General features: G+C 39.2%; 1 protein-coding gene across 2 annotated transcripts in view; it reads left to right on the top strand.

The window, feature by feature from the left end:
- The window catches only part of ATP6AP2 (ATPase H+ transporting accessory protein 2), a 14,123-nt gene extending 1,698 nt beyond the window's left edge, over window positions 1-12,425 (top strand). Inside the window, exons 2-10 of one of the 2 annotated variants that reach the window (XM_019473075.1) lie at window positions 1,722-1,852; window positions 4,190-4,318; window positions 6,717-6,812; window positions 7,013-7,150; window positions 7,460-7,513; window positions 8,899-9,048; window positions 10,139-10,255; window positions 11,134-11,369; window positions 11,570-12,425. In XM_019473075.1, coding sequence (XP_019328620.1) covers window positions 1,722-1,852; window positions 4,190-4,318; window positions 6,717-6,812; window positions 7,013-7,150; window positions 7,460-7,513; window positions 8,899-9,048; window positions 10,139-10,255; window positions 11,134-11,328 — 1,010 coding nt within the window. In that variant the 3' untranslated portion in view covers window positions 11,329-11,369; window positions 11,570-12,425. The other variant, XM_009283038.2, reaches the window with a different exon arrangement.
- Window positions 12,426-15,935: the final 3,510 nt, after the last annotated feature.

The following is a 15,935-nucleotide window of genomic DNA, read 5'->3' as shown; positions in this document are numbered from 1 at the left end:
TGCACCTCCAGCCTTCTCAGTCGGTAGAGCATGGGAAGCTGGAAAGTCCTTGACTAGTGTAAGCACTGCTTAGCAACAACTGAAACATGGGTGTGTTATCGACATTGTTCTCATCCCAAATCCAAAACACTGTACCAGCTACTAGGAAGAAAATTAACTCTATCCCAGCCGAAACCAGGACAAGGTTGATGCACCATTAAAATTGCTAGCAGGCCATCCAATGAACACATATCAATTTAAAACAAAAAATGCTTGAATCTGCTCCGTATACATCTGTTGGTTTGGGCTTTTTCCTTCCTTTTGCCACCCTTCCCTGACCTGCATCGCAGTACTTTGTTCCTTTAGTATGTTTATCATAATATAGCTCAGATTTACTGTCAACATTTGTATGCGTGATCATGATCCAGGCTTTAAAACAGCATCTTCAAGGTCAGATTGGTTAAATTAATGTTAGGGAAGATTATAACCACACAACACATCAGTTTACTGTTCCATTATTTTTGTAAATGACCTTTAGATTTGCAGATGCCCTGGAAAACTATTTTATATAGCTACTTGCATTGGTAGCTAATTTTCAGTGATCATATGAGTAAATACTTTTTTTTTTCCTTCTTAGATGGTACATCTTATTCATGTAATGTTGAAGTATGTAGTCAGACTGATTATATAATTAGAACTTAAACTTAGATGGCCTGCAAATATTTATTGTTCTCCTACTTGATTTTCTCGAGTCTTGTATCAGATTAGTTTTCCGGTAGAAACATTGCTCATTGGGGGGATACGTCTGAAGTTTTGCGTTGTGGATGTTACTGCTTAAATACATCAAATACGTTTTAAAATTTATTTAGATAAATGTTTGCGTACACAGTATTGCAGTTATGCTTAAGTGATTTTTAAAATAGGAAGCTAGACTGAAATAAGCCCATCTTTTATTTCATGGAGTCCTCTCTGACTTTATTACACAATAAATTGCTGTCATCACAACACAGATTAGAAATGATGCTTTTAGTCAACCTTGCTATTCAAGGTAATGAGGAAAAGAGGGAAGGAGGGGTCACAAATAAGTGAAAACCCAACATGAGAAGTATTGTAGATTGTGGCTTCACACAGTCAGCCTAGGTCCAGTACCGCATCTGAGGAAGAAGAACGTCTCACAACGTCACGTGGTTGAGAAGGCAGAGCAGAGACACCGGAGCCGTTCTGCAGAAGCCAGGTTGTTCCTGGCAGTGCTCTGTTTAAGCCAGCACTGACTCTGCTGGTCCTCCTGGCTCTGGGTTCAGTGGCTCAGGCTGTTGCCTGCATGAAAAGAGGTGTTATGCCAAGCAGTCCTGGAAGCAAACAGAGCCGTGTTGGTGCATAGCTGCTTGTGAGCTAACAGGATTTTGGAGTCTGCCTGGCCGTACTGAGAGTTAGCTTTACCAGGTCTGAACTGTGACACCGCTCACAATCTGCTAGTGAGTACGCAGAAGTGTACTGTGCTGTTGCTTGAATAATTGTCCTGCTTTTGTTAACGTGGATTTGTCCATCCTTAGTCATTGCTTTATAGAAACCTTAGTTTGTATTCCAGAGCGTTAAAACAATCGGTTCTCATTACTTGTGTTACATAAATTGATAGGTATGAGAGGGAGGAATAGGGGGTCTTATTAAGCTCTAATACGCTCTTTTTCTGTGACGTAAGGGAAAGATTGTGAAAACTGACAGCTTTTTTTGTTTGTTTTTAGGTGTATGCGGTGATGAATTTAGCGTCTTACGATCACCTCAGTCAGTTGTTTTTCGAGATGGAAGTTGGCCCATTCCTGGCGAGCGGATCCCAGATGTAGCTGCATTATCCATGGGCTTTTCTGTTGAAGATGTATGTTTCAGGTCTTGATTTTGAAATGCCTCTAAAACTACAGATCTGCTCACTTAACATACAAATCTTCCTGTCATGTGCTAGAATATATAACATATCATCCCGTTTGTCCTGAGGAATGCATGACTCGTCAGAGGGTGGTTTCCAAGCACAGAGCTATATCAGTCATATGAGCAGCAAAAGGCTGTGCTAGCCGGCTAATTTGAATCATCAACTACAGAAGGAAGCAAGCCTGTGGAGCCTTTACTGTGATGTTCTTCAGTTCCTCTGAGACCCAGCTACATGCTGTGTCCCCCCATCCGTAGTCACGTACTGAGAATCTGTGGAAACCATTGCATTTCTTGCCTACGAGCTATATCTGTAGGGCTCTGCTCCGGGGTACTCCGAAGATTGTGAGAAACGGCTTGGCTAGGCAGGCATTGTGTCAGGTCAGCAAGCTTGTCTGCTGAGCATAGTTAATAAGAACAAATAAACCAAATAGTTAGGAAGTAATCCAAAGACTTGAAAACCTAATTTGTGGTAGTGTTTCCCAAATTAGGTTTTTGAACATAGCTTTAGCGATGTTTAAAGTGCGACATGTGAGTAGGAGCCCTTGGATTCATTCCATTTTGCCTACTGAATTTTTTGCTGGGCTTCAGCAGGGATGAGTGGCCATTGAAGCAGTACGGGAAAGCTTAATAGCCAGCCATCTCTAGCAGTGTCTGTGTGCGGCCAGATGCTTAAAGCTACAAGCTGGGATATTCTCACAATGCTGGTGAGGGAGGCCGGTTCCCTTTCTGCAATTCCATACTGCAGCTAAGCAAGAGGTCTGATAAGTCTGGTTTGAATGCAGGTCTGTTTAGCCTGTGTTTTGGCATTTGTCTGAAAATATCTTGCTGTCAATTAATTACGCTTTTTTGTCATTAAACTAGTAACAGAAATTCTTATGAGTAGTATTCCTAAGAAGTATATTTTGATTATTTTATCAAGAAAAAAACAACACATCAGATGGTATTGTGTGCATTGCATGTAAAGACACCCAGCAAAACAGTGGGTTTTGGCCCATTTTGAACACTTGACTTTTGGCATACGGGTCATCTGGAGGTATAAAATGGTTATTGTGGGGGAAAAAAAGTGTTTCAGTACTCACTCTGTGCCTTTGCCAAAGTTTGGAATTCATTTGCTCTGATGGGTCCGTAGCATCCTTTAGAAATAGTTTTCTATTAGTATTATTTCAAATCCTAGAAGCAGCAGGGAAGGAAGCGTTTAAATTATTCTATTCAGTTAAGCCCTGAAACTGAAAGTTACCAGCATTGTCCTTAAGGCAGTGATCACTGTGTAAGCAGCTTCCTACCCCGGCATGGAGAATACCGCAGGGCCCAAACACTCTTTTTGCAGTTTACATCAAGGCTGTAGTCTAGGAACATAAACTGACGGTGCAGTAGGTGCGCTGTAGAGGATTTGGAATTCTTACTGTGTTACACTGGGGATTCTCAAAAACAGTCATTCAGTATTTCTCCCTTGTTAAGGCAACATAAAACTGAACCCCTTTTTTGTCCCTGATGATGCTTTAAAAGTTTTTCTTTTGTTTCTTTGAGGTGATACAGATCATAACGTCAATGATATTTAATTCTAAAATCCAAATAAATTGGTTTCATAAAACTTAAGCAAGCAGTTATGTCTTTTACACAAATGGAGAAACCTGTTTGAATTCATTCTAAATAGATGAATTTGTACTTTGTGCCTGAATAAACCAGCCAGGTAGCCTTCACTGTGCTCTTACTGATGCATAACTGTAGTAAGCTACTACGGAATCCTATGTTTCTATGCAAATTTGTAAGTTTTAGATTAGAAGGCTCTTGGTATGATTGACGCTCCCCTCCTTTTTCCCCCCTGTTTCTCTCTGGTACTGAAAATATCAAGGTGTTAGTGTTTTAATGTGCCTAAACCTGTTTCTGTGGTGTTTTGCGAAAGGATTTGGTTTTGTGTTTTGGTTTTTTGTTTGTTTTGTTTTTTTAATTCAGCCTTCGCTTATTAAATACAGACTATGATATTTCTAATTTAATTATGGGAAATAACTCTTGATATATCCAGTATGTATAATGCTTTCTCGGTGTAGAATTTGCTATGAAGTTACTGGCAGCTCTTAAACTAACAGTTTCTTCATGGTTAACTTGAGACAGCATCATTCAAGATGAAAGCATTCTAGTATTAACTTACTTCCCCATAAAATTTCCAATAGGCTGTCCTGCACAGAGATATTAACAAGATAGTTATAAGTTATTTTGCTGTAATGGTGGGGGAGGGCTCTTCTCTTTCTCCCTGTGAAATACAAGGTTTTTTACTATTTTATAATAGGACCTTTCCTGGCCTGGGCTTGCAGTGGGTGATCTGTTTCACAGACCGCGAGCTACTGTGCTAGTAACAGTGAAGGGAGTAGACAAGCTGGCGTTGCCTGTGAAGGGGATTTCTTACCCTATTGAGAATGTGAGTATCCACATTTGGAACTGTCGCGTGATTTCTGTGACTCTTGTGATCTAATGAGAAGTACATGACTCTCAACTGTAGTCCTTGACGTTCACTTATTTCTTACTTGAAGTTCACATATCCCCTAGAATGATGGATCAGGCTGTACAGATAAATAATCCAGTCAGACTCCTGTACAAGGTGAGAGGCTTTTAAGATCAGCCAGGGCCTCCTGTGTTGAGTTCAGTAACTTGTTTGACCAAAGTGTATTCTCCTTGAAAGGCATCTAGTTTTAAAACGTTTGTACCAAGAGGCAGAGAATCCACTGTTTCCCACGTTAACTTATTGATTCATAGTCAGAATTACTAACTTTTTTGCTTCAGCTGAGTGTGTGTGATAGCATTTGATATGATGTTGATTCTTTGATGTACTGTATCGCCCTCTAAGCAGTCTGAGTTTTCATTAAGTACTTGACTGTGAAATACAGCATTTTGAGACACCATTCAATTATACTGTATTAAAAATAAAACAACAAGCAACTTTACCTGTACCCGTCACTGGCTGTCTTTGCTGAGACTCTTTTCTCATGCTTGTCACAGCATCCCAGAATCATTTAGGTTGGAAGGGACCTCTTGAAATCGTCTAGTCCAACCCCCTGGTCAAGCAGGGTCAGCTAGAGCAGGCTGTCCAGGACTCTGTCCAGTCAGGTTTTGAATATCCACAGATGGAGACTCCACAACCTGTCTGGGCAACCTGTGCCAGTATTTGACCACCCTTACAGTAAAAAAACTGTTCTTGTGTTCAGATAGAATTTCCTGTTTTTTTAAATTTATGCCTGTTGCCTCTTCTCCTGTCATGATTTTGTCTACACACCTCTTAACAGGAGCACAGTAACTTACAAAATAATGGTAACTGTATAGTGTCTGTTCACTTCTCCTTTATAAATACGTTGTCTGCTTTAATTCATTTTGCTGCAGTATTGGCCCAGTTCTTCGTGTTGAGCTGTTGTTTGTCCAGCATGAACCCACAAACGCTTTTCAAATAATTTGTGTTTCAGCTTATTTCTAGCTAGTTCATTCTGCTTCTTGGAAAACTTTGTTTTGCACTGGTTTACCACGCATTTTGGCTCTGTGCGACTGCTGTGCTCCTGTTAAGAATTATCATTTATCATTTTTTTATTTCAGTCAAACTGTGGAATCTTCAGTGACAATGTTGAATAGTGTTTTGTTTAATATTGACACCCTATTGCACACCCCAAGATGAGGAGGCGATTTCCCTATGAAATTACTTTTACAGCTGTCAGGCAGCCTTTTAATCTATCTTAAAATATCAGCGTTTAATTGGAATGTTTTGTGGCTTTACACCGAACTCAGGTCAAATTCAGCTTAACACAGATCTGGTTTCACATCAGCTTTCAAGCACAGCTCACTAGTTGAGGCACAGTTACACGCTGGCGTTGCTGCAATGGGGTCTGGGCCAAAACTGATTTAGGATTGTCTGCACCTGACCGTGTAGGCTTTGCTAACTTCTGGAAACCTTAAATATACTTGAAGTCTTCAGTTGTGTTTGCACTGATGTGTGCATAATGCATATTTACTTTATTTCCTATTAATAGGAATTAATATTCCTAAGCTTTAATTGTTTCCGTTAACTGCTGCCAAGGCTTCAGATGAGCTGCCCCAAATGTATGCTGGCAAAGTACGGGTTCTCCAATATTCAGTAGTTTCAAATGATTATCATTGAGATCATCCATGTTCAGGACCGCTGGGTACAAATTATCCTAGCTTACAGACTTACTAAAATTTATTAGACAAAATATTTTTACACTCTTTAACTAGTGAATGGAAATGTGCTGTTCTGCTTCTTTTTAGATGAAACCCAGAAGTAAGTGTTTAGAAAAACTAACAGCTTTATTAGCTTGCCAGTAATGGCACTATACCATGCTAGGATTTCTTTTAGTAATTTTTTTTTATACGGCTCTTTTCTTTGGTGTTTCAGCAATTGGTCTTTCTACTGGTATATTTTCATTCATCAGTTTTCTGTGGTTCATAACTTTCCATTTGCACTAAGATTGGTTTTCCCTTTTGTATTACTTCTGTATTTGTTGGTCTTGCTTTACTGATAAACAAGGCTATGCTCTTAGCTTAAGTAAGCCTCTTAATTACACAGTCATAGCCCCTTGGAGTTCTTAAAAATATATTATGTCCTCCATATATACAAATAAATTGTCTGTTTATAGATACACAGTTGATGTTTTGCACATTGGCTACTATTATTTGTTGTTATCACTTTGGAAATATGCATACTCTTTGCTCAAAAAGAGGTGGTCCTATTTTTCCGGACTTCTGTAGTTAAGCAAATTATCTCCTACCGTTAGGCCCTGTTTTACCCAAAAATCTAACTAGACTTTGTCTTCCAGGCTGTTCCTTTCAGTCTTGACAGTGTTGCGAACGCTATTCATACTTTGTTCTCTGAGGAAACTCCTGTGGTCTTGCAGCTGGCCCCCAGTGAGGAAGTGAGTATTGCTTCACTTCTGATTCCAGATGTTCTAAATAGTAAACCTCTTTCCACTTGTGTGGCTGGAGCAAACCTAATTGATTATATGAAACATTTTGCATTGGAGAGAGATTGCAAGTATGATTGATTCTCAATGTGTGACTGGAAAACTAAAAAAACCTAACCTTTGTTGTTATTAAACAATGGCTACTCCTGCAGAGAGTGTACATGGTGGGCAAGGCAAACTCTGTATTTGAAGATCTTTCTGTCACACTGCGCCAACTGCGAAACCGCTTATTCCAGGACAACTCCATTCTCAGCTCCCTTCCTCTCAACTCCCTCAGCAGAAACAATGAGGTAAAAAACTTTAATCAGTGGGAGCTTTTATGATTTTTTCTAGTATCCTTAGTTAGCTTGTGCTTTTTTTTCCTCTCGCTTTGCCTAGGAGAACCTACTGTAACTTTTTCTAACTAAATTCTGAGAAGTAAGTTTTAAGTTCTTTTTTAAGTAACTTTATTGAAGGAGTAATTTCCTTCTAGCATGTTCTGATGCTGTAACAGACATAACCTGTTATAAGATACTGAGACTTGCAACAAAATGAGACTTCCCTAACTTTGGTTTCATGAAAGGAAATACCTGTCTCTTTCTTCCTGCCTCTTCCCCCAGGTTGACTTGCTTTTTCTGTCAGAACTACAAGTCCTACATGATATTGCAAGCCTGGTAAGATTTTTTTGAAACGTGTTCCCCATCTTATGTCCCAAACTTCGGAGATCTCATTTAAAGGTAGAGAAGCTATAGCCAGGATACTTGGCAACCAGTGATATATATTCAAATGTGTCATCAGTTGGTTGCATCAGTTTCAGTAATGCATTCTCAAGCTATTGGCATCAGCCCTGTCACTGACAGAAGAAAATGAGAACCTTAATCATCTGCAATTTCTTTTGCGTTGTGTTTGGTGAGAACAGGGGGAATTCTGAGCTGCTGTTGCTCCATACCCAGACACAGGAAGTACTCGGTGAAGAATTTGCTGGGGCTTTCCTTGTTTTCTTACTTGAGAAGTAATGGTAGTTAAGAACGTGTTCTTTGCCCTGTCCACCATTTTACTTCAAAATATCACCATAACATTTTATCTGAAAAGACTGGGGTTACTTTTGTAGCGTGAATAGTGATGGTGACGGAAGTGTTCCAATGGAGGGGTGAGCTTTTAATTCTGATCTTTTTAAGCAAAAAGCTTCTTATGATCTTTTTACTAAGAAGCTACTGTCTTGTTGCTGTGGTTTAGGGTTTGTTTTGGGGTTTTGTTTTTTTTTTTTTTCTTTAAGCTACAGCCCTCAGTTACTTAAAGTGAAAGAAGCAGTAATGAAAAACTCAGAAGTTCACATTAGGTGAAGGGCTGGTGGAGAGAAATGGGGCTCTTGAGGAAGTGAGGTAGAACAACTTATTTTTGTCTTGCAGGCTAGAAATGCCGTAGTTAAAGTAGATGGGAAGATAGGAACAGATTAAATTCCTTGCTTTCAGAGACTGTTCTCTTGTGCGGGCAAATGTCAGTGCTGCAGCTTCACACCTGTAGAAGTGCAAGAATATCACTACTCTCCTGATAATTTGGATTATATTGGTTGGATTTTATGACAATGGGATGATACTCCTTAAGTAAACTACTTTTGTACATGGGCAACAGCAAGGTGGAAGTTGCAACCTACTCAGTTTGCAAGGGCCAGCTTCAGTGAAGGGAATAGTAGTATCCAAGTATTATAGGTTTTTTTTTTTCTCCAAGTTTCATTTTTATGGCAATTACAGAACAAGGATTCTGATGTGAATAAGTATAATGTTTCTTTTTAGTAGAGCTCTATATTACATGTATATAACCTCATATTAGGAACAGATGCTACATGATGATCATCTGCTTTCTTCTGTAGAATAAGAAAAGAAACAATTGTGGACATCTTCTAGTTAAGCTGGCAAGAAATTCCACTTCCTAATCAATAAGGAACATGACTGTGGAAAGTGAGGCTGGATTAGTCCCAGCAAACTGATGTTGTGAAATATGTTTTTAAAGTAACCTGTGTATGAATTAATTTCTTTCTGCCCTCAATGGTGTGCCAAAGCTGTCTCGACACAAGCACTTAGCCAAAGATCACTCTCCAGACCTGTATTCTCTGGAACTGGCTGGCTTGGAAGAGGTTGGAAAACGATACGGGGAAGATTCTCAGCAGTTCAAGGATGCTTCTCAAATTCTTGTAGACTCTTTGCAAAAGGTATACTTTCTACCTAATGAATAAAACTCACAGGAATACTAAGGAAATAATTTTTTTTGCATTAACTACAAGGGAGCTAGTTTATTGACTGTCTTCTGCTTTGAATTGTCACTTCATTAGTGATGGCTTGACGCCATCATCACTTGATGCTTGTTTTTGTTTGGTTTTTAAAATGCAGTTGTTCAGTTATAAAATCGAATGTTACAATTTGCCATTCTGGAAAGTGCTGACATGATTCTACAATGTGTTAGATATTTTGCGTAAAGGAGTAGGAATATATTGAAACCATATATCAACATGACTCGATACGTTTGTTTTTCCTAAATAAATGTCTTGCACTTAAACCCACCAGTACGTCTCTCAAAAACTGGCTCTCAGAAATGTGGAAATATCTTTATCCCAGGGTACAGTGGTTAGTCTCCCCTTGCCCACAAAGCTGTATAAATCTAAATTTCCAAGCCTCTAAAATAACCGCTGTTCACCTATCAGTGTGCTCAAAAAAGTAATTCTTTAGCAGGTCTTATGTAATCATTAGATAAAATCTTTATTAAGACCAGTCACTTTTGAGAGTTTCAAAAGCATGATGGAAAAGTGTAAAAGCATGAATTTGCTAAGCCAAATAACTGTTTTCTCTAAATGTTACTCTTTGGCCTCTTTGCAGTTAAGCAAGTATATTTAAATACTAGACATATTAGTCTTTGGATCAGATTAAAATATTCAGGTTCATAATTTCCCAGTGGAAGGTTGAGAACCTAAATATTTTGTTGAAACTGACAGACATACAATTGGGAAACTATATGGGGGCGTGCCTTTTGTAAAAGGGATGAAGGAACGAATTTCAGCCCAGAAAGCAGTTGTAAGCTACAGTCTGTTGAACAGTGGTTGAGGGGTTTTAAAGAGATGTTGTAAACCAGGTGAAAGTTGGCACTTTCTTAGTGGAATTCTAAAATAGTGTAAATTTTTACCACTTTCCATAAGCTTCTTATTCCTGAAGCTGGCATCTTATGGTTTAGTACATCTTTCTAACAAAACTCTTTGTAATTCCTGGCTACAGCGTAGATTTTAAATTAAATCACTTTTGCTTTTCCAGTTTGCAGATGAGATGTTTAACCTGTATAGTGGGAATGCAGTAGTAGAAGTGGTGGCTGTGAAGGCATTTAATTCTCCCCTCATGAGGAAGACTCGCTCCATTCTCCAGTCTTCACAGGTAGTAGATGCACATTTTTCTATATATCATTTATTAAAAGTGATCCAAACTGCATCACTTCTTCATTTGAGCGTAACTTTTTTTTTAAGGGCTAGAATACTGGCTATGATTTAGGCATGGGCGTGAAGAGGTCAGCTTACCTGTCTTGATCTTCGCTTAATCATACAGTAATTTAGGTTGAAGAGGGCTGCTGGAGGTCATCTAGTCCAACCTACTGCTCAAAGCAGGATTAATTTAGGAGTTAGGTCAGGCTGCTCAGGTCCTTGTCCAGCCAAGTTCTTGAAAAGGCCGTGGCTGGAAGTCCTAGAGCCTCTCTGGACAGCTTGTTCCAAAGTATTAACCACTTTCACTGTGAAAACTTCTTCCCTTATGTCGTGTTAGAATTTGCATTTCTGTCGTTTTCTCCCCAGTACAGTAGTGCATGCAAGTCCTGCCTCACGGGTGGGGAAAAAATTGTTTTCCTTGACTTGCTGCCTACACTCCAGATGGAGCCCAGGATGCAGTTGCCCTTCGTCACTGCAGGGGCACGCTGCTGACTCCTGTTCACCTTGTCCACCAGGACCTCCAGGTCCCTCTCTGCAGAGCTGCTGCCCAGTGGGTCAGTCCCCAGCCTGTGCTGTCACGTGGGGTTATTCTGTCCCCGGAGCAGGGCTTTGCGTTCGTCCTCATCGAATTTCACGAGGCTCCTGTCAGCCCATTCCTTTGGATTCCATTGATGTCAATCACATAATCACTCTTGCATTTTGTGCCCTAGCATCAGAATTGTCTAGACAAAAATGCATCTCTCCTATTCAGATTGCTCAGATTTTCGATGTAGTCGGAATGCGTTTTGTATGCAAGCTAACTTTAAAGTAACGCACTTACTTTCTTTATTACAGAGCGAAACAGAAAATCCATATAACCTTGCCTATCCGTATAACTACAACTACTCTGTAATCTTCAACATTATTCTGTGGATGATGATAGGTCTTGCTTTAGCTGTGATAGTTATCTCCTACAACCTCTGGAACATGGATCCTGGCTATGACAGCATTATTTATAGGATGACAAATCAGAAGATAAGAATGGATTGAACTACACTGTGTTTCAGCGCAAGGAAATGATGGAGAGTAAGGTCTCCTTTAAACTGTGTGGAAAACAAATATTCTGACATGGTTAATTGTGGAATTTTTTAAAAGGTGTATTTATTTCTAAGTTGTTTTTTTTCCCTCTCAAGCCTATTTTAAATGTTAGTAGTAGCACCAGTTGGGATTTAGAAATTGAAATCTGCTTGTTTAAAAAAAACAAAACACAAAGGAAATGATGGAGAGTAAGGTCTCCTTTAAACTGTGTGGAAAACAAATATTCTGACATGGTTAATTGTGGAATTTTTTAAAAGGTGTATTTATTTCTAAGTTGTTTTTTTTCCCTCTCAAGCCTATTTTAAATGTTAGTAGTAGCACCAGTTGGGATTTAGAAATTGAAATCTGCTTGTTTAAAAAAAACAAAACACAACAATCCCCAAACTAATTGTTACTAAAGTAACAGCTTTGCTTTTTTTTTATCATGTAACATGAGTTTTTGATATGCCCTGTACTGCCTGTGACTGTGTGCAAAACAGATAAATTGAAATTATGATAGCAACATGTTGTTTGAAACTTTTACACTGGAAGATTAGAAATTATAGCTAAATTGTTGTGTTGTATATTATGAACCAGTTGTAAATGTTTGATGTAAATATTTATAATGGCTATATGTAACTTCAGAGAGGATAGTAATTATTCTTTAGTAAAATACTAAATATAGAAATATTTCTACAAGACTACGATTCTAGTGGCACAAATGGCATTTTGATCTCATGTTGATGGCTCAGATGTAAGCTGTAGACAGAAGGATCCTTTACCTAGAACTTTAATGATTTGGAGGTAAATAACACTAGTGTGGCTGGTCTATACAGTGGAGAGTCTATAAATATTGAAGTAGCACCAGTCTGATCGCGGTCTAATGTCACATAGGGTTGAAAGTTCCTATTATGATGCTTCATATTCCTTCCATTTGTGTTGATGTTGTTATAAAAAAACCTGAATCAATTCTTTTTGATGATAAGAGTGGACCAACACTTGAGTTAAGTATACCTGGATTATAGTCCTGCTTCAACCATTCAATAAAACAAAGAACAGTTGTTCTGGAATGCATTTATTCTTTGTGGCTTCATAGGTGTGGCTACTTTTATTTAGTATTAGCTCAGCTGAATAGAGTAGGTGCCGGCAGCCTCCTGTATGTGACAGTGGGCCCAAGTCTATAACAGTTTAGTTTTAACTGCCTTGCAAAAGCAAACGTTGGAAGATCACCTTGTATGGATTAATTTTCCTAAACCAAGTAGTGAGTGTAGTTAAAACAAGCGGTTAATCTCTGGCCTGCTTCTTTTTTAGGACCACCTACTTTTTAGAAACTCATTTGCTCTTGTGGTAAAAGGAATTCTTCCAGACTACAGCGACGTGAATGGAAACTACTTTTTTCATCTTGTTGTCCTCTAATGTGCTGAACTTTCCCTGTTGTTAGGAGAGATTTGTTCCGCTTCCAGAAGAGATCTGCTTATTGAATTAATTTGTCTCGTTTATTGGGAATGTCAGATTTGGAGGGGTTGAAGTCGTTCATGTCTTGGAGATCCTGGACAATGCTTCGTCTTGAATTGAGTAACATGCTGCAGCTTTGCCCAAGTCCAGGAAATCCAGTTTAGTATATGTTACAATCATTTGAAATGACTTTTAATGGCACTAAAGTTAATCTGGGTGATTAAGATTGATAGATAGAAAGGAAGAGTTGCACTGCCAGTTTCTCTGACAAGAATGTGTAGTCTAATTGTTGAACGTTCTGTAGCACACTTGCAGTGCTTTGAGAATCAAATCCATCTGATGAAGCTGTACAACTTTATCATGAAAACAATTAAAATACAGCTCTATCATCCCGTTTGATAGGCATGAACCCTAACGTTTTAAGTAAACTATTACGTGATAGCCTATACGTTGTTTTAAATTTCTTTGGCTGTTTTGAGATCACTTAATGTGGAAGACAATACCCCAAAACTTCAGCAGGAAGCATGATCTAGGGTGAGAAAGGGGGTAGTACATTAATAGTAGAATCTTTCCAGCTGAACTATACCTTAAAAAAATTACCTACGTGGCGGGAGGAAGAATGACAACTGTCAGGTTACTGTGAGATTGCAGGGACCAGTTTGCAGTGAAAGGTTAACAAACACAAAGGTAAACGCTCGGGGAATATTTAGAAGCTTGCATTGTTTCCAGCTGTCTTGGACATAAAGCAGTTGAAATAGAGTAAGCCACTTTATGGGATTCCGCTTGTCCTAAGCGATACTAAGGCATTTAAAATGCTAAAATACTCTTTAAAAAACAATGCCGCAAGAGGTTCCCTGATATTTTAAATCACTCTTTGAAACTTCAAATTACCAATTGTTAAGTCTTTTTATATCCATTCCCTTATTCCTTAAGGAGATGCTTCAGCTGCATTTCTGAGACTTGTTGCATGAACTTTCTGGTCATTGCAACATCTTTGCTACAATGTACAGTGATCGCAAAATGTGCTAAGGTGACCCTATGTACTGTTTGAAATGAGGAGCTCAGCTCTGCCTCAAGAGTAAAGCTGCTGTAAATCATTTAGGGTAAATGGGAAGCATTATTGTGACAGACTTTTTCTGAAGAACCTCTCAGAGAGGTTCTGTCATATGGAAGAACAGTATGTCTGGGGTAAAAATATACCACATCGTGATTCTGAGAGGCCAAGCACTGTAGTATCAGAAAGTTTGATCTCCTCTTTCACCTGCTTTTATCAGCAATAAGTAACTCAAATTGCAGCTTGGTAGAGAGTGTTTCAGCAAGGCCTTTTAAGGAGGTAAAAAAAAAAAAGGGGGGATAAAACACATTGCATGTCTACTATCTAGTACTAGGGCTGCCAATGTTTTTGCAAGGTTGGGTGGTCTGGGCTGTGGGTTCTTCATTTTAAAGAAAGTGAAGTGTTGATTGCCTGAAAACTAGTCATGCTACAGACCTTTTGGTGAGGATTTATTTCAACTTGAGCTTCTTACTGGTCTATATTGAATTAGTGCATTCCTAGTTTACTTAATTCAGAGGTTTAATCAGATTAATAGTCCACTTCAGATACTGGTGCAGAGTTTTACAGGAGCTAGGTTTTTTTAAAGTGACTGTATAATTAATTGTAAGTCTTTAAGGTCTGCATGCCAGGTACACCTAGGTAGCTATACTGTAATCAGCCTGAAGTTGGCAGTATAGAGTTTGTTTAAATGCAGGATCTGCCGTTGAGATGGTCATCCTGTCAGCTCTGTTCCAGCTGCTTGCTGCTGCTGTAGGCTCTGGTTTTACTTTTTAAAGCTAGTCTTAAACTACTTTGAAGGGCACATTTGAATTCCCACTTCTCGTGTTAGTGCCACATTTGTTCCTTCTCATGGCTGTAGGCTCCCGGCTGGTACTAAAGGTGCTTTTGAGCACTCTAATGCGCGCTATTTCTTAAATACCAGTTGCTTTGTGCAGCATGAGCTGCTTTTTGAACCACTCTAAAGCCGCTGTGCTTTAGTTTGAGCTAGGTAAGCAAGACACGTTATGTTGTACAACAGTACTGGTCCTTAACTGCTAATCAAACAGGCAATTACAATACCGATTCCCTGAGCCAGGAATAGCCTTTTCATACTTAGAATTCAGTTAATTAGAATGAAAGTGCTGTCAACACCATTAGATCTGCTGTTGATAGTTCTCTTTAAACTTAATCATCCCAAGAATATAAATTTCAAAAAGATTTATGTGATACGGCAGAAATCATAGCTTTTGTGTACAGTGCTATCAGGAAAGCAACGAAGCTTTCATGTGAAGCTCTGTGGAAGAAGACAACAGTGAGAGCAGAAGCCCACAGTTTGTTTTCCAAAGGGAAGTTATCACTGTTCTTTTGAGGCACTCCTGCGAGGCCGAGGGAGGGAGAGGGATGCAAGGAAAATACAGCCTATATTGGGATCCTATCTGCTGGAAGTGAGAAGGACAGGAGAGTCGTCATGCAATATTCAGCAGCAAGCAACTTTCAGCCAGACTGGGAAAGGCTCAATACCGTGCTGTCTGAAGGATTTAGGATGTAACTGCTGCAGGGAGTGGTGATCTGGTCACCAAAGAGAGTTTTTCCTTGGGGAGTTTGGCCTCTGGCAAAAAGGGTGAGATGTGTTTGACTGGGTCTGCTTCAGAGCTTAGTCATATACTGGCCGGTATTTGGATTGGGGAGTACCTGGAGTCCAGGTAGCTGTTCTCATGAAGTGCTGATATTTCTGAAAAAGGAGAGAATTCCGAGTCAGAGCTGAAGCCTGAGCATTGCTTTTGATACTTAGATTGAAAAGCGAAAGTAAGCCATAAAATAAAGGGTTCTTAAAAGAGTCAGTATGCTGCTTTTCCTAGATAATCCCCCAAAGTCTAAACTTGGCAGAAGGGAGGTATAATCTAGGCTTTGCATATGCCTCAACTGTCCAGACTTCTCAGTGGCAGGCATGGGAACTTTCAAAGTTCTTCCAGTCAACATGCTGTTGCAACACGCAGGCAAGGAAAGCCTAAAGCGGATCTGAAATGCGTAAATGTTATGTTCAAGTCTAAAAAAAAAAAAAAAAAAAAAAAGAAGGGGAAATGAAGAAACC

The sequence above is a fragment of the Aptenodytes forsteri genome, unplaced genomic scaffold (assembly GCF_000699145.1).
Source record: "Aptenodytes forsteri isolate BGI_AS27 unplaced genomic scaffold, ASM69914v1 Scaffold2, whole genome shotgun sequence".
NCBI classification, from domain to species: Eukaryota; Metazoa; Chordata; class Aves; order Sphenisciformes; family Spheniscidae; genus Aptenodytes; species Aptenodytes forsteri.
Note: the sequence above shows the minus strand (reverse complement) of the source record. Positions and strands in the feature narration are given on the sequence as shown.